Source organism: Lissotriton helveticus, chromosome 4_1, assembly GCF_964261635.1.
Source record: "Lissotriton helveticus chromosome 4_1, aLisHel1.1, whole genome shotgun sequence".
NCBI lineage: Eukaryota > Metazoa > Chordata > Amphibia > Caudata > Salamandridae > Lissotriton > Lissotriton helveticus.
In genome coordinates this window covers 442890307-442913041 of record NC_136063.1, presented here as the reverse complement: position 1 = coordinate 442913041, position 22735 = coordinate 442890307, and the positions used below count along the sequence as shown (strand labels likewise).

The window sequence follows — 22735 nt, the reverse complement described above, 5'->3', positions numbered from 1 at the left end:
CCTTTATAAATGACTGCCTGCTTGACGGTCATCTATAAATTAGGCAGGTGGACGCTCAGTCATGGGGACAGAGTAATAATTTACTCCGTTCCCATGGCAGAACGGTGGGCTGTCCACCCTGAAATAAGTAAGGGCCATAGTTCTAATGTGAGTTCCCATTTTTTTAAACCCGCCAATTGAGATGCCCACTCATTCAGTCCAAGTCTAGATTTATGATTGCACAGTTTCTGCAGTCATAGTGGAAGTTCCCCTATGTAAATCTACTTTTTCCCATGCTTACATATGCGTTTTGCCCTAGGAGGATCAGAGCATCGTGCACAGTGCACAAGTTCCACACTTACCCAGTGGTTACGTTTCCTGCTGCCCCTTTGAGCATTAGTCCCTTTGTGTGCGCTTTCACCCTTTATGCATCACTATGTAGGAGGATGGCGGGTGCAAGCACTGTAGAAGGACCGGTGCACATGACTGTACACCTGTGCTTGCACATTCAGTTTGCGCTTGTGAAATGTTAGGTGAACCGGCCCAAAGATGCCCATGTCTCAGCAGCAGTATTTTCTAGTGAATATTATCTGGAATTGATGACAGTGAATTTCCTTCTTGAGAGGGAGGTGAAATAAAGGCATTCTGGAGCATATACAACTGATGCAGGCATTCCTTTAACAAATGTTTACCATGAAACCTCTCTACTCCTGTGCCAGAGAAATTATTAAAAAAGAACATAAGGATTCACGCCATAGAGAACATATTTATCAATTACATGACTGGTTTATAATATGATTTAAGATAAAGCCACATTCAAACACCAAATTATTAAATGGTGTACTATTTAAAATATGTTGTCAAGTGAATGACCATTCTCTTTTAAAGAAAACTGCTTATCTTACTCTTTATCCCAGGATCTATATTTTAAGAGATGTTCTCTGTTTGATAATGTTTATTTTAATTTCGTGGTAGAAGTAGGTCATTTTCAAGGCTTTTTATAGATAAATGCAGAAGTAATATTGCATACTCAAGCCACACACACACACACATATATATATATATATATATATATATATATATATATATATATATATATATACACTAGTGTTTTATCTTCAGAGTTGCTGAAGAGGTGGTATTTTGTTGATGGGCCTCTAGAACCAGAAACAAGATTTCATCACAATGGGGCAATGTATGGAGTAAACCCCGCTCTCCCTAGGATGAGGCACTTCAACTAATAGTTCATGCATTTTTACAAAATTACTGTTGAACATGCAGCATTTTCAATCGTTACACTCCTAGTACTGAACATCATTAGAAACAGCCTAGGGAAGTAAACAGTCCATTTTCAAGTCTTTTCTTATTAACTCCTTCCCTTAAAACACTCTCTCAACAGCATGGCAAAGCACGGCATTAAGCAGGGGACTCTATCATATGCCTTTGTACATCAGTCCTGCACATTTTCAAGGACTCATCTGACAATCCGCAGAATTGCCCCAGTTTAATATATGTGGTCTCTTCGCTACCAGTCCTGAGATGGGGCAACCTTAAAGTTAACGCCTCGCTTTGGCCAGACAGAATGAATGAATCCCTCTAAAAAGAAACCCTGTCCAATCCATTGAGGTGAGGCTGCAAATGTGACACATATGTGAAGTTGAATTATGTTATCTTCTCTTCTTTAAAGACTTTCTCCGAGAAGATACACCAGTTGGCACCAGCTTCCTGCGAGCAGGAGCCCTCGATGATGACCAAGGGGTGAACGCGGCCATCACATACTCCTTGTCGCAGCAGCAACCAGAGTACCTCCAGATTAACCCCAGCACGGGCTGGGTGTACGTGAGCCAGCCCATCTCACAGGTGAGGCCCAGCAGAGATTCCGACCAGAAACAGGAGGTGGGAATGAGTCCCTCAATCCTCTTCACGCATGGCCAGTCCTTGCTTGCCCTCTCACCTGAATGTTCTTCTTCTCTTGTTGGTTTGTAGACATCTCAGATCAACCGATACATCATAGCGACCGATGGCGGAAATCGCAGCAGCTCCGTGGAACTTACTGTCAGTATCACCAATGTCCTCAACCAGCCTCCACAGTGGGAGCGCCCGGGGTACTGGGTCACCATTCCTGAGAACACCATCCGGGATACCAAGATTGTGGTGAGGAATCCTAGTGCTGAAGGTTCTGATTCTATGTGCTTTCTTAGGGCAGTAAAATAGGTAGACACCCTAGACTTTGGTATAGGAGTTGATCTCTATGCATTACAATAGGCAACATTTTGTCAGGGACTAATTTAAGGCTTTTATCGTTACAAATCAGAAATGCAAATACATTTTTTTTCAAAAGTTATCAAGGATTTATTAAAAATATCATGCCCTCCTGACCAGCGCATCCTGGACATGGAGCACAGACAGAACGAGTCATAAAAACACAAACAGTATGCAGTAAGCACCAGTATGCATAACTATCAATCAATATTCTTATAAAGCACAACTACTCACCGTGAGGGTCTCAAGGCGCTGAGTGGCGCAGAGGGGGCAGGGTACAGTAGTTTCTCATGAGGACTAGAAGCAAAATGGAAAAATTAAATGTGAAATGTGAAAGAGTCCTAAAAACACAAACAGTATACAGCAAGTGCCATGATGCATAGATAAGTACACTGGTTCTCATGAGGACTAGAAGCCGATGGCTTGTGTGAGCTCTGCAAGTTCAATAATATGTGAAACATCAGAAGACATTGAAAGGGGGAAAAAAAGTAAAAAAACATAAAGTAAGAGTTTGCATCATCTTGTCTCCTAATGTGGTGTTGGCTGAGCTTGCCTGACAGTATTTGGCTGGGCATAAAAATACTTATGTTTAGAAAAAGCTGCAAGTTATAGGTGAATGCTTGAAATACACATAATTTCCATAGCTAAAAATACATGGAGTCTGAAGCATATGATGTGAGTGCATAAGTATATTAAAAAATGTATAATTACAGTATCCCTGCTTAGCAGTGGCAGACTTAGAATATCTGTTGGCCTAACGAGGTGGGAGTCGCAAGGGAAGACAGTTAGGAAAGAAGCATTGGCATAGCCAATAGGTCTCGCTTTTGGGACCTTATAAGTGTTTAGTTATCCATCACAATATCCTTGCTGCAACAACATCAACTGTTGCATGGCTAAACACTTATATTTTTTATTTTATTGCATTTGTATGGCGCAACAGCTACCCTGAGGGTTTCCCGGCGCCCTGGATCCGAATTACTGGTAAGAGAGCAGAGGACACCTATTGGTCAAACAGCCAAGATTTCACTCCCTTGCGGAAGCGTAGATAGCAGGGTTCAAGCCGTAGGTGAAGGGGGAGTGAATTCCACAGTGCCGGTGCTATAAAGGAAAAAGAGCGACCTCCTAGTCTAGCCCTTTTTACCCTGGGCACGATGAATTTGGCTTGGTTTATTGAGCGTAAATTACGCGTAGGCAAGTATTTCTGTACCATTTTGCATAGATACTCCGGGGCTGTACCTGAGCTAATCCTGTGCATATAGCACAATGCTTTGAAGTTTACTCTGCTGGTTACTCTCAACCAGTGTAGTTTTTTAAGATGACCTGTCATCCTCGCACGTCCTGGGAGATTAAGGAGCATTCTGGCCGCGGAGTTCTGGACTACTTGCAACTGGTTCAAAGCGCTATTTGTAACTCCTAAAAATAGGACGTTGCCATAGTCTATTCTTGACGTAATTAGGGACTGTATGACAGTCCTCTGAGCCCCATCTGGCAGTTGCCATAATATTTTTCTCAGCCATTTAAGGATGAGAAAGCATGTGGAGGCAATTTTGGCTGTGTGTGTCCTCATGGACAACTTATCATCTATTATTATCCCTAAATTGCGTGCCGATTGCACTGCGGTCGGGGTAGCGCCTATTTCCGCGGGCCAATGAGTTGGGCCCCAGAGATTCTTTTGATAAGGTCCCAAAGGCGAGACCTATTGGCTATGCCAATGCTTGTTCTCTTTCTTATCTTTCATTAGGCATTTTAAATAGGAAATTGCAAAAGTGCCTACAAATACTGCACTTTAAAGATTAGGCCATGGAAGTATAGACATGTTGAGGGGAACCGGGGGCTCCTGGTTTAGTATGTAACAGATATAGAGACAAATAGAACATGGTTACCGGTTCTGGCAATGCAGATGTGCTGTCAAATTGCCAGAACCCCCTTGCCGAGGGCCTGGTAACAGTGCCCACAACAGTCACCTGTGTTTTTGTTGGGTTTAAGAGGGCAGGCGCGCGCTGAATGCTGCCGTTTCTCCGGGTGTTAGTCAGTGAGCGGCAATGAGCATGTATCGCGCACTTGTGCGGAGAACACTTTACAGGAGTTTCGCCCACGGCACAACATGAGGCAAAAGAAAAACATTAGCAATTACATTTTTATTTGTTTCCCAACTCAATGCCAACCTAATCTGTATGTGAAAGAGACCACACCGCTATTCACCGTAGAAAAAAAGCCTGTTATTCACGCCGCTGTGGAAAAACACCACTAGGATGTGAAAACCACGTGACTGCCAGCAAGCCTGGTGGAAGAGCAAATATGGCATTTGTGTTAATTCTATTAGTGAAATCTTCGTTGATGTCTATAAACTATTTCATTTTGTTTTCATGTTATAATTCACACATTTTCATTAGTCCCTTCAAAAATATTTATTATGTGCATAACTTGCTTAGTCGCCACTCCTAAAGCGTCTTTTTTAACGCAGAACAAAATGCTCTATGGTGCTCTGTAAAACACGTTAGCGCCACCTGGTGTATTTCATGCAGTACGGCCCCAGAAATGTTCTGCCAAATGCAATGGATCTCCGTCACATAAACAAAGGCAATAAAAACAAGCATTTAAGGGTGCCCGTGAGCAATACGCTTGAGCGATGCGCTTAATGAGGAAGAGATAGGAAGCCAGATGGCGACTGTGCGCGTAACCGCGAGTTTTAGGCCACAAGCAAAAGCGTGTGGTCGGATTTTGAAAGCCCACTCACTAAATGTCTTGCCAGGTCAGCACATTTGCTGGCTTAGGCGAGACCTAAAATAGGGCAGCATTGGAGATCAACCAAGGCAAGGGCACACAACACAAGTTTACTTCACACTCACAAAGTCAGAAATATTTTAAAGTGCATTTGCCACACATTCTTGAGCGCCTCTTACATCTTGAATGTACGTAGCGTAAGCATTTCAGTCAGTGTGGCAAAGTGCATAAACCAAGCAAGTATTTACAGGAAGGGTGTCGGAAGAGTGGCATGCATTGGAAAAAGGAAGACATTAAGGAACTATCTGCAACCTGTAAAAATTAAGCATATTGTGAAATGTCCTATCGTAAGCATCTGCAGTGTACATTATCCAACCCTTGAATCCCAGCTCCTTCATATCAGACTCCCTTTCCGTTTTACCTTCGGCACTAGTTATATCCAGGAAAGCCAACCAATGCTGGTTAGAGGAGAAAGCACAAATCCATCCGGCCTCACTCTGTTTCCTGAAAGATTTGTGTTGAACACAAATTGTATTGCTTATAATTTTCTGACAGCGATTTCTAAAAGGAAAGCGCAGAACTTTAAAAGTGGTGTTGTCCAAAATGTCTTTTGGGAGAGGAATAGTGTTCTTGAAAAGAGTGTCTTGTTTATGTAGAATATAGGGTCTGCAGTTAATCTACATGATATTTATTAGGTATGTTTGGTACTCACAGGTACTTTCACACAGAGTGCAGAGTCGCACAAGGGCCCCTAGTCTGTGCTGCTTAAAGTATTGAAGTCGGCTCCTGACTTTTTCCATTATAAAACAATAAGAATCCTAGGGCCAGATGTACAACGCATTTTACCGGTCGCAAACAGCCCAGTGGGCCGAGTGTGTCCCGTAAAATGTATTTTACTATGTACAAACCTTATTTTGCGAGTCGGTAACCTATTACCAACTCACAAAATAGGGTTGTGAGTCACTATTAGGAAGGGGGTGTGACAAAGGCGTCCCTTCTTAGCGAGTGGCAAGGGGATGTATGATTGTTTTACGCCCGGAATGTGGTCGCAAAACAATCGCTGTTTACCGCCTACTTCAAGTAGCTGGTAAGCCAGTCTCAAACATGAAGTAGTCCCCTCTCTGACTGGCAGCGAAAACGTTTTTAAGGGCAGGCAGTGGTCCCACGGACCACTGCCTGCTCTAAAAAAATGAATCAGAAATGCTTCATATTAACCTGTGGACTGCGTTGCTCACTGCACCAAAATACATACAATACTGTAAATACTTCATATTATTCCAATGTTAAATTACAAAAGGTTTGACCAGCCGAATTGGAATGAAGGGGGGCATATTTGACGTACGCAGTAATTACTGGAAGTAATAAATACCACCAGACTCACAATTTCAACTCCTACAGTAAACAGGAGCTTGCCAGGCGTTGGGAAACATCAGCCGACTGTAATGGCGTCCACGGACTGTATATCATCTCTAGAACAGATGACGGTACAAACACCACCAAGTGGCTGCCGATGCACCCAACAGGTCTATGGCTCCTAAGATGAACAGTGACACTTCTTAAATGTGGTCTCCATTGTAGACCCTGAAGTAAAATGATTGCAGGATGAAAGTGCTCCATGTCACAGAGGCTAGGGTAGGCCTTGGGACCCTGACGTCCGGATCTTTGCTAAATGGCTGTGGCACTATGTTTGGAACGACAGAAACCAATCTGCACAGTGGTGGCCGGCACAGCTTGCGGGTGGCTGGGCGGGTGCGGGGGGTGGCGTGGGGGTGGGGTCGCACACGCAATGTTAAAAATAAAAATAAACACTTACCTTGCTATCAGGTCCTAAGTCTCTGCTCCTGCTCTCCTCCATGGACTGAGAACAGGGAGCAAAGCCAGGCTCCCCTGACCAATCACATCGCTGCAATACAGCTTTGTGATTGGTCTAAGTGCCGCGATACAGCGCTCAGCCTGGGACTGGGGGCCTGGGCATGTTCTCCATGTAGTCTGTAATGCAGCCTGAATGGAGAACGGGGAAAGTACGCATGACTGGTTTGGGCGGTCCAGGAGGGCTGACAAACAGACATTGCGTACTTAGGAGGGTTCTACCACTCCCCCCTTGCAGCCACGCCCGTCACGGATGCTGCCGCAGCAGTAGGACAAAAAAAATGATAATAACATTTTGTTGTTATCATTTTATTTTGTTCTTTCTTTGCTGATTCAAGGCAGTGGGGCGACGCTCCTCCGCCTTAGCGCAGGAGCCGCCTCTGCAGTATGAGCTACATACGGTGCCCTTTATCTCTTTTTCAACTAAAGCCGATCCCCTAGCAGGGTAAGCCATTTCTCTCAGTCCTGCACTAGGATAAAGGAAAGCCATAACACAAATTGTCTCTTGTGCTGTATCGGTGCCCGCTGCTGTAGGTGCAGCCAGCAGTTCAGGGTGAAGGACGCTCCTGCAAAATGCATTGATCCGAGTGTTGTCTCTACATTAGTGGATGAAAAGCACTCGGCACGTCTGGTGAGCATTCGTTAAAGGACACGTTAATATCGCTCAACAAGTACATTTCGTTCGGAGTCCCTCTTACACTCGGTTCCCTTCGTTTTGCAGAATTTCCATTTTACAGGGAGAGACGTTTTCCCAATATATTGTCCACTACTGCCCCCTTGTGGCGTTTCGGTATTAGGGTTTTTTTCCTAAAAACTTTTTAGTCGAATCATGCTGTGAATGAACGTTCTTGTCCCTAACTTCAAAGCAAACACCTTTAACTGCGGCAAATCCCTCAGGCTGCCATGATATCGGAATAGACTGTTTGCGAAGGTTCCATAAGAGTCGACCATGAGTGGATGTTAGCAGGAAATTTGCCGACATCGTCTGTGTAACCCTGAAATCATTACAAGGGCACCCGACACCGCCGTGTCGAAGCAGATACCAGTATCCAAGAAAGTCTGCGCACCAGCTTAAATCGATGCTTTATTTGTTAAAAAACAAAATGAAACACGGAGTTAAGACCAGACCCTGCATAACGCAGACTGCAGTGGTTGTCAACACCAAGACGGCCTAGTCTTGATTCCACCGCAAGCCTCGTTCTTCCAAAGCCCTACATTTGCAGGTGTTTCCTTCTCATTTTCCTCCTCTTTCTTTCTCCCTTTTCTGCCTTTGTCGGTCTTACTCTTGTTCCACGTTTGTTCAAGAAAACTAAGGGGCAGATTTACAAGCCCCTTGTGCCGCTTTTACGCCTCCGTTGTTTGACTTTTGTGACGCAGCGGCAGCGCAATGGATGCACCATGGTGCGGGGCATTTACAACGTGACGCATCTCCCAGATGCGTCACGTTGTAAAGCCCTGCGCCAGACGAGGCGTACCATCGCAGGGGGAGGCGTTCCGGCGCAGGAACGCCCCCAAAAGTGGCTGAGTGAAATCTACAAGATTTCATTCAGTCACTTCTGGGCCCATGCTGCATCAAAACCTTGCGCCTGCTTGAAGCAGGGGTAAGGATTGACCCAGCATTGTGCACATAGGGCCCCCCTGATTATTGCTGGAGCTGCGTCGCACTTGTGACGCAACTCCAGCAATGCGCCGCTTTTACGGCACAGATGCGTGACGCATCTGTGCCGTTTTTGCCCCAGGGTGCGCTGCATTGTAAATGCGGCGCATCATGGGTGGTGGAGCTGCGGCGCACAATTACTGGCGTATCCCTGCCGATATGCAGGGATGCGCCAGTACTTGTAAATCTGCCCCTAAATGTTGATCCCAGAGATAAGTGTCGGGGACACCAACAGAAGCTAACTGCACAAAAAAGGCACTCGGTTAAACCCCTGAAGTATGAACAGGGACACTAGAATTATGCATTAGTGGAGTACCAAATTATGTGGCAGTGTTGACTAAATTATTCGGCAGGAAAAGCTAAATTATGCACCACAATACAGCACTTTTTAAAATAATATCGCTTCATTATTTTGTCATTTTTTCGCATGGTAATACTGTCTGGGCAAATATTTCACCTTATTAGTACCTGTTTAGCGACCAAATACATAATTATTAAATTGATAGATGGCCTGTTAACCTTTGCCAAGGGTCTTCCAACGCTTGGAAACACATATTGCTAAGATTTTAATAACTTATCATCCGTTTGAGCCAAAAACAAGTTTTTTTTTGTTAAAAGTTGCAGATTATGCAGCAGATGATGGATTATGTTCAACATGCATCAAATCCTTAACTATGCAAAAAAGCAAGAGAATTGTATAATTTTAGTGGCCCTTAGTAAGAGTCATTCTCATAAAGCGAATGCAAAAGGATATGGTTTAAAATATCCCCTGCCTCTAGTTCATGCACGAATTGTCTCGAAACATCTCGCCAGCACAACACAACAGTACACCGCTAGATGCGTCCTGTGCTCCTTTGCTAAAGTCCTTTCTTGCAACCCAACAAACCTTCTGCACTGGTTTGCAGTCCCGTCAGCATCTACAAAAAACAAACCACCTCGCCTTGTGGAAAAAACGGACCTGCCATGATTGCTTCGTGCAATCAGTCCACCTACCAGGAAGAGCCTTGAGATGATTCAGTTCACAGAGCGCTCCATATAATTCATTAATTCATTCATGCACAAATTAGGTCCTGCTGTATGTTGGACTTTTCCCATATTGCTTGCTTCACTTAAACATTCACCAGCAATGGAGGAGTCTGAAAAACTTGCCATGAAAAGTGGAAAATGTGCAGAGAAACGAGGTGCGAAAAGCCACAATCAAACAACCCGGTTTGGTTCCATGTAAACTGCATCTAAAAAAGAAACCGGCGGTAAGAAACATATAATGATCAATCATTAATCAATTCATTTTATACAAAACTCAGATCCCTATATGTACCAGTAGAAAAGGATCCTTGTTTCTACCAAGAGTACTGCTGCGGTCACCATTCCGCTAGTCACTTCACCCACCGGAGGGGTGTTTTGTGGTAGACAGTTGCTAGGAGTGCTTTCAGTCGGGTATCCTGAGGTGTCTGTCGGATATCACCAACAATTTTTACATACACACAAGACAGAAAAAGCACACACCGTCTCCCTCTGTTTTGAAAGTCGACAAACATGATGGGTATTTTGAAAAATATTGTGTTTTCTCTCACTTAGTACTCCTGCCAGTCCACATTAATCTCCATTTCCACTGCACCTTAAGCACCTCTCATGCGTCCTTCTTGTCGTATAATGTAGTTTAGCATTGTATGGCAGCGTGGTTATAGATAAATCTGAAGCTCACACCCCTCAATCTTACTGAGCAAGCTACGCCCCTGTTCACCCATGAGACCTATGGTGACACCCACATTCTCCATCACGTGACAACAACTCGGTTACCCCTTTTCACAGTAGTTTTCTACAGTTCGAATGTGGTTATATCATTTGCTTACGTTTCAGAGCATCCAAAGGTTGTATCCAGTATTCTTATCGTAAGTCATTTGTTGAACTATTCTCACTTCCTTGCTGCATTAATGCTTTCAAGCATGTCGTGGCACAACTATTTGACGTTATGCGGCATTGTCTGAAGATGAACTGCAACGCCCGAATTCAGGTTCTATGTTTAGCTACTTATAGGTTAATTATACCGCATTATAATTTACCACTATGCTTTACTGGCAGTTATTTTCACCAGTGGCAGTTTAATAAGTGAGCACACAGAATATGCAGTATCGCACAGGGCGGGCTTTAGGGCGGTGCGACTGGTGCGGCCGCACTGGGCGCTGACCTGAAGGAGGGCGCACTGAACTCAGGGGGTCTCTGTATTTAGCAATGACTTACATTTAAAAGCACCCGCTGCAGAGTGTGCGTCCAGCTTTCAGGCAGTATTAAAAATGTTAAGCCAACTCTTGTTAATAATGTTCCTGTTTCGGAGGTGGTAATTCATAAGGAAGGTAAGCCAAAGACCAACTGTGCCTCTTATAGGCCTATTTCTTTATTAAATGCGGAGCCCAAAATATTGGCCAAGCTTCTCTCTAATAGACTGGTAAAAGTGATTAGTGGACTGATCCACCCGGACCAATCGGGCTTTATTCCCCATAGAAATACGGCCCTGAATTTACACAGGTTGCATGGCGTGATAGCTAGAGCCCACACTCTGCGGGAGCCGGCCGTAATCGCTTCCCTTGACGCAACCATGGCCTTTGATACCGTAGAATGTGCCTATTTGTGGGCGGTCCTGGCTAAATTTGGATTTGGACCTGCTTTTATTGGCTGGGTGCGTTTATTGTACGCTGAGCCACTCGCCCAGGTAGTGGTTAACGGCCGGGTCTCTGCATCCTTTCGTATGGGTGGGGGCACTCGGCAGGGCTGCCCCCTCTCCCCCTCCTTTTCTCACTTTGGATTCGTTGGGAACCATCAATCCGGTGCATGAGGTGGTCCCCTGATTGGGAAGATCAGATCTCGCTATATGCGGGTGACATTCTGCTTTATCTGACCTCCCCTCGGAAGTCCCTCATTGTGGTGTGCGATGTCCTGGCCTCTTTTGGTAAAAACTCTGGGCTCTCCATCAATTGGGGGAAATCTCTGTTATTTGTCTCCAGGAGGAGGCCCCGGTTCCTCCGAAAAACTGTCCCATCCAGATTAATACGAGTGTGTTCAAATACCTGGGTATTTTCATTTCTCTGGACCCGGCAGTCAGATATGTTGAAAATCTTCTTCCCCCGTTGCGGAGGCTTAGGAGTGACTCCGCTCATTGGCGGAGGCTTCCGATCTCTCTGTTGGGCCGAGCAGACCTCTTCAAGATGATGTCTCTGCCTCGTTTCTTTTATGCCCTTCAGAATACCTTGGATGTAGTGCCTGCTAGTTATTTCTGTGAGGTGGAGCGGCTACAGCGTAGCCTGTTATGGGAGGGGAGATCCCGTATTGCTCTAGCCAAGCTGACGCTCCCATGGTATGACGGAGGTATTGCCCTCCCAGATATCAAGCGTTATTATTGGGCTTCCCAGTTGGCTGCAATTAACTATGGAACGTATGGACCCGTAGCCGATCCCGGATACGCTATGGACAAGTGGCTCCTCCCAGGGGGTAGTTACAACAGGGCACTGTATTCTAAGCCAATGAAGCTGGGATTGACAGGACCAACTAAACATGCAGTGGGGATCTGGCATGATACCACAAGTTCTTTGGGGAGGAGGGATAAGCTAACACTAGCTACCCCACTTTTTGATTCGGAACGATTGGGTAAGCTCTGGAACACAAAGGGGGTCGATGAGTGAGAGCTGATAGGGATTTCAACTATTAAGGACATGTGGGGGAAGGGGCGGATTAAAACATTTGAAGAAATGCAGGTTGAATTTGCGCTTTCAGGCTCTGAATATTTCCGCTATGCGCAAATTCGCCATTCATTACAGGCGGCCCTGCCTGTAGAGGTAGACCTATCGGAGGCATCGCCCCTTAAAGATAGAATCTTAGATGGTCATCTCCCCGAAAAAACAATCTCCCTGATCTACAAGAAACTGATTAATAATAGGGTGGATCTACTTAGGGAGTTGAGGGATAAGTGGACGCGAGACGGAATAGAATTGGATGATGAGGACTGGCAGTATAGAATTGGATGATGAGGACTGGCAGTCGGCTGTGTCCTCCCCAAAAGTGGTTGCTATTCCTGCAAGATTGCGACGTGTACAGTTAAAGATACTACACAGGGTCTATGTCACCGCCCCCCGCCTTGTACAGATGCGGTTATTGGATGTTGGACTGTGTAGATGTAAGTGTGGTCTTGTGGGTACATTCCTTCATATCATCTGGGAGTGTCGATACATAGTCAAGTACTGGGTAGAGATTCATAACACTATTCACGAGGTCACAGGTGTCTCCTTACCACCGGAGGCGCGAAGATGCCTTCTCAATATCTGGGAACCTACTGATCTTAACTCTGCACAGACACAGTGGACCACACTGGGCTTCATGATAGCGAAAAGGAATATCGCCCAACGGTGGGGTTCCGAGTTGCCTCTCACCCTTGAGAACTGGAAAAATGACCTAGACTGGAGTATGTTTCGAGAAAAAACTGTGTATATGGCGAGAGGATGTCCCCAAAAATGGGCCTCAATTTAGGATCAGTGGAATAAGTTTAGAGGAGAGATCTGTGTGCCACCTAGAGATTCTGTTTTTGATGTTCCCTCATCCCCTTGATGTTTTTGACATGTATATAATTTAGTTCTCTCCCCCCCCTCTGAAGATGTACTGCAGATTTTAATGTGATTCTTCTGTACTGTGTCTTTTGTTCGATGCCTCGATTTAATAAAAAGAATAAAAAAAAAAATAATAACGTTCCTACTAGAGATAGAGATCAGAGTTTTGTCTAGAGGCAGTTTTGACTCGCCATAAAGTAGCCCAGAGGGTTAATATGCATGCTGCAAAGAACAGATCTCTATTTTATGTGGATGGCTGAGTGGATTCGTAAAATCAGCCCTTACAAGCACTGAAGTCGGCCCTAGTATCATACACGACGACCGTTCTAAATGTGAGAGGATTTGTGACCGCATTGTAGTGTAGTTCCTATTATCCCAATAGGCTGTGCGCATTGGAATAATATCTTCAATAGTATAGACCTAGGGCAGAGGTTAACTAGGTCTTCTACCGACGATATTAGACCATGTGTTTTTGTGTAAATGGAAGCAAAGACTGTTACCCAAGTGTCACAGTCCTCCACATGTGGTGCGATTCCCATTGGGAGACAGATAGTCAGAATCCTATGTTTCTCAACTGGGGTGGTATCTGGAAAACCGCCTCTATTTGAGTGATTTTTTGTGCTAGCCAGAAAGGAATTTGTTGCGGTTTTGCGGGTACTTTACCTAGACAGGACTGTATGTTCTGAGGTGTAATTTTATTTGTGTTCCCCTGGTGAGGGATCAGCTGTGGAATTTTAATAGCTGGTTGGACTGTTGAAGTCCGCATTACATATTGGACTAATTGTCTATGTATTTTTATTAATTGTTTTAGCTGTGCTAAAAGCTTGGTGCAGGCATTTCTTCAATGTCTGGATGTGGTGTATATCCGGCTAGGACCGGCCACGTTGCTCCTGGTCTACCTAGTGGACCGAGCCTGGTGATGTGATTATTATGTTTTAGGGCGCCATGAAACAAGAGCAGGTGCTCTTGGAATTTGAGTGGTATTTCCACTTCCTCGAAAGGAGTGTACTCACTAGGAGGTTCCTCTATTTTGTAATAGTGGAAGTCCTTTGTTACAGCGTTTGCTGCTGGAAAGTTTATCCATGAATAGAATACCTCTGTCTGCCGATATTCGTGTGCCTCAATTACGAATATGACTGTACCACCTCTTGGTGTCAGTCCATTTTCTATAAGTTTTAGGGTTATAGATTTCCTTATGTTGACTGGGATGAGTATTGCATCTGGGTCATTTTCCAGCAGAGTATTGTCTGCTATTAGGAGTTCAGCTGCTAGTCTCACTGTCTCCCTTTCTTCTTCAGTTTCTGACATTCTACTGTCAAGAAGGTTATTTTGTTTATTTGCAGATCAGGTTTCTATGGAAACAAAGATTAGATGCACAATATTTTGGAACAGTGTATCCTTCAGCGTTGAATTAACCAAGAACCATACATAGGAGTCTCCTCCTGCGAGGTTTGGCGGATATGACCTTTCACCCACTCCAGACGTATTTGGAGTATTATGGGAAGAAAGGGGTCTGTGTGAAAAAGCACGACTGAGTTACTCTAATGTCTTGCGTTAGTTTTATCGCCTATCCAAATGGTTGGGCGCCATGTAGTGTAGTTCCTATTATCCCAATAGGCTCTGCGCCTTGGAATAATATCTTCAATAGTATAAACCTAGGGCAGAGGTTAACTAGGTCTTCTACCGATGATATTAGACTTAAAGTTTTGTGTTTGCCAGCTAGCTCAGAGTTCACTAGAAACTTTCTCGAATAGGCAAGGAGGATTTTAACCTCCCTGGATAGACAAGAAGGGATTTCGTTTCTGACAACCATAGAACATGACAACTTTGCTCTCCCCTAATCAAGAGTGTATCTCTAGAGTCGTGTGAAAACAAAAGACAACTTATTTTACTCAGTCAGTTCAGTGCATTCTTAGTTTCACCAGATTGTAGAGAAAAGGAAGAGACGGGCGTGTTCAATAAAAGATGTTATTTATTGATCAGTCTCCTTTCTCATACAAGAGAAATGAATCGCTATTATTGCAATACTTGTAGTTAAGTAAAGTGCATACAGTAAAGACAGAATTATAAAATAATACTGTAAAAGCATTGATATGGTTTCTGAGCCATATGATACTTTAAAATGGATAAAATAGATACATACATATATACATTTGACTAATCATACTCAACTGGTGCTTCTAACCACGCCTACCCCAGTGTACCTGACCTAAGCCTAATACGTGGGCGGGAGTAGATAAGTAGCAGTTTAAGTTAAGTTTGTTTGCCAAGGGACTGATTCGAGAATTCTCTGCAAGGGGTTATTCAGTTCTGTACCTGAGATCTAGAATGATGGAGGGCTGGTATCTCTTATCCCAGGTCTTGATATTCCAGCTGCCTGCGAGGGCTGCTTGGAAGCGCCGGAGCTGGATTTCTCAGCAGGAGAAAGGCAGCGTCTCGTTCTCAGCGCGTCAGGAAGGCGGGGCAGCGCCTGTGGGCTTCGCTCTCTGCTGGGCTCCTCAGCACGTCTCGCTGCTCCGATCTCGTCACCACCGCATGTGTTTGCTTAAGGCAATGTCGGTAATATTTATACCTGAAAGGTGCCGAGATTGACGTAAGGATGGACATATATACGTCAATAAGGATGTCATATGAACGGGCTTATTCGCACATTCTTTGCTGAAGTTCTCGGTGAAATCAAAACTATGGTTATGGGAATTTCCCAGGTCGCTGTAGGTTTGATTTGTTTTGAGAACTCCGTATGCCTTATCAGGGGCTGGAGGAATATCGCTTGTCTAATTAGATGGCATGCGTTATGACCTAATCAGATAACGCGCTTCTGTGCCGTGGTGTGGCTTAATCAGATAACGGCTTTTGTACCGTTAGATGGCTGCTAGTTAATTATTAACCAAACCAGGGTCAGGAATAGGGGAATCGATACAGTACTTATAGGAATACATCACACCCACTCCACGTAGACTATGTCCATATTTACAAATCTAGGCATAGTGAACCCAGTAGCGTTTGTGTATACCGTACCACCCCAAAATACATTCTTATGTATCTTGAAAATTTTGAAACATAATCACATGTACTATCACGTGTACTATATGCACAAGCAGTCTAATAATGCTAAACATATAACGCATATTTCTAAATTCAGCATGAATAAATGCGAAAACCACACATGAAATGGCTCTTAATACAGAAAAAAAAGTGCGAGACCATTTCATCACAATCATAAAGTTATGTATAATAGTGCTAGAGGATAGCGAATGTCTCGTGACTACCTAAAATAGAAATTTAGTTCTCTAAGAATAATGTCTACTTTAAGCAGAAGATAAGTGTCCCAAAAAATCGTAAATATTTTTGAATTGGGAAAAAAGGTTCTTGCAGTCTGAAAAACTGAAAAAAAAAAATTTCATATCGCTTTTTAAATGTTGAAGGCCAAATTCAGGATGTAGGGAACTCCGAGTTCTAGTTTGCTCAAAGTTATTCCTGTTGCTCTGGTGAAAACATCACATCATATCATTTAGACTGTTGAAAAAATTGTCAACAGCTTCTTGCGTAAGTTCCACTAATTCGGAAAAGGTTGTTACCATGCATTCATGAGCCTGAGCATGATTGCCTCCATTGATGTTTTGATCAGCATAGCTGACTGAAGGTCGTACCTGATCGATGCTGCTTTCATCTTGTGCTTCACTACCCCTCAATCGTAGTGGTGAAGTCTCCACGAATGCCGTCATCAGGATTGGTAGCCGCTGGGGACAGCACAATGCATGAGCCGTTACCGGACTCAACAAGGTATCTGCGTCCATTGGCACATCCGATTGTAGTGCCAGACAGGTGTCCAACACGCATTCTTCGCCGCATAGCAAGCACCTTAATACAGGCATAACACAACTTTGCCACATTGGTCTAAATGAAAGAGACCAGGTCATGTTCAGGTCCCGAAGCCGTGCTAGTCCAAGGACTTTAGTTATGCGGTCCCGGTAGCCAATGGCTAGGATCATTTCTTCCCTTGTCGCAGGTGTTTTGTCTGTGACATGGTTTGCCATAGCGAAATAACAGGATCAAAAATAGAATACCCGCTATTAGTCCCAAAAGGAGTGGAAGTCCGCCAAAAATGGAATGGACAAAGTCTGGAAAAATACCCAGGATGGCTTTGAATGGAGTTAAAGCACCCGAAAACACTGCTTTAAATACACTGGAGACACCAGTGGTATCAGAAATATTTAAGATTTCGTTCAGTATTTCTGCTAAATTTATGGGGGAATTAGTTGATAATAATGAATGAATCTCTTCTGTTGTCCTTGCAACTTGGAGATCATACGTTTCTTTTGATGACGTGAGCCTGGTCGGCGTCTGTAGGAGCACAGTCTTCATTCTGCTTAAAGTATCCATTCGAATAGAAGCAATTTTCAAATCTGGTCATAACCTTGCTTCCCTGTCTGGAGAATTGTTAGGGAACAATACTCGTTCACAGCACATGACCTTCCTAGTCACGGTTATGAGATAAGGTTTTCCGGGCAGCAAACTACAACATCTGCGATCTACTATTAGAATGTAACTCCCGTTCGAGAGTCTCCTAAAGAATGGTTCTATTCGTGTTGCAGGTGTGCCTAGCTGGTAACATGAAAGGTTATTTGAAGTCCCTTCACAGGCTCCATGCAAACTAATACCCTGACACAGAAGTGTACCGCTTAGTGATCTTGCACAATTATCGCCACTGAGAAACACTTTCTGGCCTTTATTACTGACACATTCGTGTGTATAGGGCAAGTTCCATATTGACTTAATGTATCCTTTACCCAACCTTTCATACTGGCCTGCCTGTATATATTTTTGGCAGAATTGAAACTGGAAAGTAGTTATCGGAATATTTATTATTCCATGTATTATCCATTCAATGACAGGTCGTTCTGACATTGTCAATGGTAATCTCTCAAGTTTTTCAATGCTCAGAGTTGTATAGTCAGCACCCTTCTGTGCCAAACTGATCTGTTTATCAGTAAGGTTAAAGATATTAAATAATGACGTTGTGTTGATTAAACGCCAAGGCACATAGCCAGAACGCAGATTTTGTAACGTCCAGCCAAGCTGTACAATAGAACGCAATTGGGACTGACCGTGTTGTAACATCAGTAAGTCTTGCGATATTATATCGATTGCTGAAGACACAATGCTGTCCAGAGAATATATTCTGGAGGACAGAGTCATTAACCCATTGTCCACCACAGAAAGTGATTTTTCCAAATTAATACGGTCAATTTCCCGTATTTTTTCTGCTGTCTCAATTTGAGTTACTTTCCAAACTTCGTTTTAAGCTGCATATATAGAGGCCGCTATGAAACGTTTTTGACGCTGTTTGCGTGGTCCCAATATGAAATCACGCAAGTCAGCACCTTCTGTAAGTAAAGTTAGGTGTTGCTTCATTTCAGCCAGTGTGGACGTTCGTAGCCATTGAAGGCAGAGCTTGCCCACGCTGTAGGTGGTTACTATCCCTGGATGTTGTCTTTGGGAATATCTAGGGTCTGGCCTAGTCAATGTGAACCCCTGTTTTTTGTTCAGGAATCTGTCTTGACAGTTATTTGTATCTGTGGGCCAGATCAACCATTTTTTCCATTCAGGATGTGTTCTGTTTTGGTTTAATATTTGGTTTACGTCTATCTCAACATCTATAGAGCTATTACTGTTCATTGTTGGCTTTGGAATAGACGGTTTGTTCAAATCTTTGATTTTGGCTAAGCCAAGACAGGTAGTTTGTTGAATAGTGTCATTCAAGAATATAATTTGTTCTGGGATCATGCAGGCTCTAAACAATGATTCTATACCTTGTACTTGCCAATCTCTTGTACCCCAAACAGTTTTTGCTTCAATATTATTGTTCCAGAAATCAAACCCAAATGTATTCATTTGTTCAAAGAATGAATCGGAATATATCAATTTTGTGTTTGTAAGCATGGTCTTCATACCTGTCTTATTTGACAATTTGAAATAAAATGTTTCTGCATTACTTGTGTTAAACCCTGAAAAGTATGAATATTTATCATAAAATGTTTTTGAGCTGTCTTTTGGAGGAGTAGCACAATGTTCCCATTGGTTATAATTTAAAACATTTCTAGGTTGAGCAGATTTATGTAGATAATGGTTACCATAGTGGTTGTAGCAGAACATCTGATCATAATTAGACGAACCCTGCAAATAATCATGTTCTGTAAATTTAGCAGACATCACAAGATCAGACATCATATCATTAATACTTTCAAAGTCCCAATCATCAGCAAAGGAGCTCGGTTTTACAAAGTCACTCAATGAGATCTTGAATTGGTGTGGATACTTCAGGATTTCACCAGGACCATAGATTTCATAATCAGTTTTGTCCCATGCTACACCGCCTGGTATAGGATTGGCTGTGAAGTTCACTGAAGAAAGTTCTCTTTTCTCGATGTGTGAAGATGTGTGTGGTTTAAGGACCAAGTTGATTTTCTGGCTTGCTGTGTCCATTTTAGCATATTTTCCTTCAATGAAATGTCCCAAGCATAGTACCATGATGAGCCAAAGAATGAGGATAAATGCACCGAAGGCCACCCAAAATTCAATCCATGGAGAAATCAGATAGGTTTCTTTCAGCTGTTGAAAAAGTTCCTTAGCTTTGTCTTTAAAAGTTTTTGTTGATGGCTGTTTCTTTGCTTCACTCAGGTCTTCAGATGAATCATCGAAGTTGATGAAGTAGCTGGATGCTGTTCTGTCAATTGTTCCAATTGTTTTTGGATTTTGCTTTGTTTCATTAGCAAAGTCTGCAGTTACATTATCATAGGTTGTTGTTTCTTGATGACAAGTTTTAATTTGGGTTTTAAGAGGTTCAAGTTCCATTGCTTTGTTGCATAGTCCTTGTTGATTCACTGTAGATTTTCCAAATGTGATCAGTGTTCCAGTTTGAGCCTCTGTATTCGTAGCAAACATTGGTGTTCTGCTACTTCTTGGGAGTCCACTTGGCCTACTGTTTGTTATCGGCCACATGATTGTGGTTTAACCAGGTCGATGGATACAACTCGGTTCTCCTTTTTACCAGCAAGGGGCGGTAGTACTACTGATCTTGTCCCGTTGACAGACAAGACAGGAACTGCTTTTCTGTAAGAAGGCCCAAATTCCTTCTTTACCGCGATCTTCTCTCTGACTAGATCCCCGACTTTTGGAATCCAGACAGGCCTTGCTGGGACAGGTGGTTTCTCTTCAGTGGTTGTTGGCTGTTGTTTCAACTTTATGTTGCTCAGGTCTTTTCTTGTTTCATTTAAGTCCTGTAAAATAGCCAAACGATCTTTGATATCAAAGCTTTTGTCTTTAACCACTGAAGTCTGACTATCAAGATCTTGGATCATCATTCTAGTCCCGAACAATAGTTCGTACGGACTGAACCCTTTCAGAGAATTCCTTGGCAGGTTATTTAGACTACGTTGGACACTTATTAAATGTTTGACCCACCCAGCTCCCGAACCTAATACCTTTTCCGTTATAGATTGCTTTATGTCTTGGTTTTTTCTTTACACCATCCCGTATCCCTCAGGAAGGAAGTGAGAAGAGTACCGCTATGCAATGCATTTGGACATGCTTCCCTATAAGCCTCAGGGCTAAAAGGAATACATTATTCAAAACGTAGCATGCTTCTAGCGTATATGCCATTATAGACTTGCAAATCCTTGTATAACAGTCCAGACGTCAGCCGAGCGCTGGGGTCTACATCATAAGTGAAAATTTGTCTTTTATGTTAATATAACGCTTTTTCGTGATGGGTACTTTTTTATTGTTGTTGTTTTTCTGGAGCGAAGTGCCATGGAAATAGTCCTCCTCGCTCGCCACTGCGATCTCTATTGCAGTCTGGGCAGTTTTTTACAAAAATGTGATGATGCAGGCTCATGCCTGGCCACCAGTACACTGATTGTAATTCTTCCAGAGAATCTTTTAGCTTAAGGTGTCTGAGACCCTCACCCATATGTGCGTCTGCTATTAACAAGCCTCTCCTGTCCGTGTTTGGAATTACTCTATCCCCCACTCCAGGGATTCGAGCAAAAGGGACTGAGTTTGCATCGATTATGTATGTATAATTGAGTGGATAATTGATCGGTAGTGCTGAACTGTCGCCTTTTGATGACGTTTTCACCGCCAGCACAGTTTCACCGTCAATGTGTTTTACTGTACGCTTTTTTGTAGCTACGGTGGCCGGTTTAGTTGCTACCGCTGTGGCTGTCTCAGCCAATGAATTCCCTGCAACGTGAACGCCATCACGCTGATGACTCAGTGAATGTATCACGTGAGTTTTTGGTAGTTCTTTCTTTAAAAGAACTAATTGTTCCCAAAGCGCTTTCTGCTTTATTGTGGCACCTGTGTCATCTCTGTAACCATTTTGAATCCATTTCTGCAAATCATTATTGTATGATTTGACGCAGTAATACGAATCGCACACAATAAGTGTCGGGAATTCGCGATCGGCATTATCTAGCGCCATTTTAACGCTATTATTTCAGTTTGTTGTTCTGAATTATTTTCCACTGAGTGTGTTTTTGTAAGTAGAGGTCTTAATTTGCCTCCGCGCCACACTTCTTTTACAATTTCGCACGTGGCGTTGTAAGCCAGCTCTCCCCAAACTGAGGGTTGAGCATGTCCGTCTGTATATATTACACAGGCGTATTGTCGTAAAGGCAGAATGTCGATTGGCAGAGGGTATTCTCTCTCATATTTTAGAAATTTTAATTCTTTCATTTCCGGGTCAAAATAGTATTTTACTTTGTCTGTAGCAACAGAATTTACCCATTGTACCCATTCTGGATTTAGTGCAGTTGTCGGTAAATTACATGGTGTTGTTAATGCCTCAAAAGCTGATTCTGCTGTTCTGACTGTAACCTGTCTACCGTCTGCTTGGCATTTTTCCTTTGCTACAGCTGTTTGAACCGCATGAACAATGCTTTCCTTAATGCTGAACCTTTTTTCAGCTTCTGTGTACAAATGTGATTTGTATGCTATTGGTACCTTCTCTCCCTCATTAGAGGTCAGGTATGTGAATCCGCATCTTCCTGGGATGACTCGAATCACAAGGTTGCATGTGTTGTCACGTGTTTGTAATTTTGTTTTAACTAACATATCTGTTTGTAAAGATCTCAAAATTTCTGTGTGTTTTTGAGTCCAGTTGATTCTTTTAAAATCTGGTTTTATTAGATCATAGAGAGGTTTAATTCTCTCTGCATAATTTATGATGTAAGTTCTTCCGAAATTTAGGAAGCCTAGAATTGATTGTAAGTTTTTCAGTGTTCTAGGTGCTTGGATTACAGCACATTTCTCTAGGAAATTGTCGGCCAGGCTTTTGCCTTCACTTGATAGTTCATATCCTAAAAACAGGACTGTTAGATGGGCAATTCTTGACTTTTTAAAGTTGAATTTGTAACCCTCTGCTGCGAACCCAAGTATTATGGTGTTCACTCTCTTCAAGTGAGTATCCAAGTCATCATCTGTTAGATAGATGTCGTCGACATAAGATAATGCCTCGTCATCATATGTTTGAAGTAATTCTGTTACTCTCGCTGAGAATAATCCTGGGCTGTTCTTGAACCCCTGGGGCAAACGACAGAATTTTTTTTGCGTGCCATTTATTGAGAACGCCGTCAAATATCTGCTC

General features: G+C 43.1%; 1 protein-coding gene across 1 annotated transcript in view; it reads left to right on the top strand.

Moving 5' to 3' along the window:
• Nucleotides 1-22735, top strand: part of LOC144828007 (neural-cadherin-like) — a 266439-nt gene that overhangs the window by 122813 nt on the left and 120891 nt on the right. The window contains exons 11-12 of the mRNA XM_078686153.1: nt 1667-1839; nt 1966-2133. Of these exons, the coding sequence (XP_078542279.1) occupies nt 1667-1839; nt 1966-2133 (341 nt within the window). The remainder of the gene's footprint in view (nt 1-1666; nt 1840-1965; nt 2134-22735) is intronic.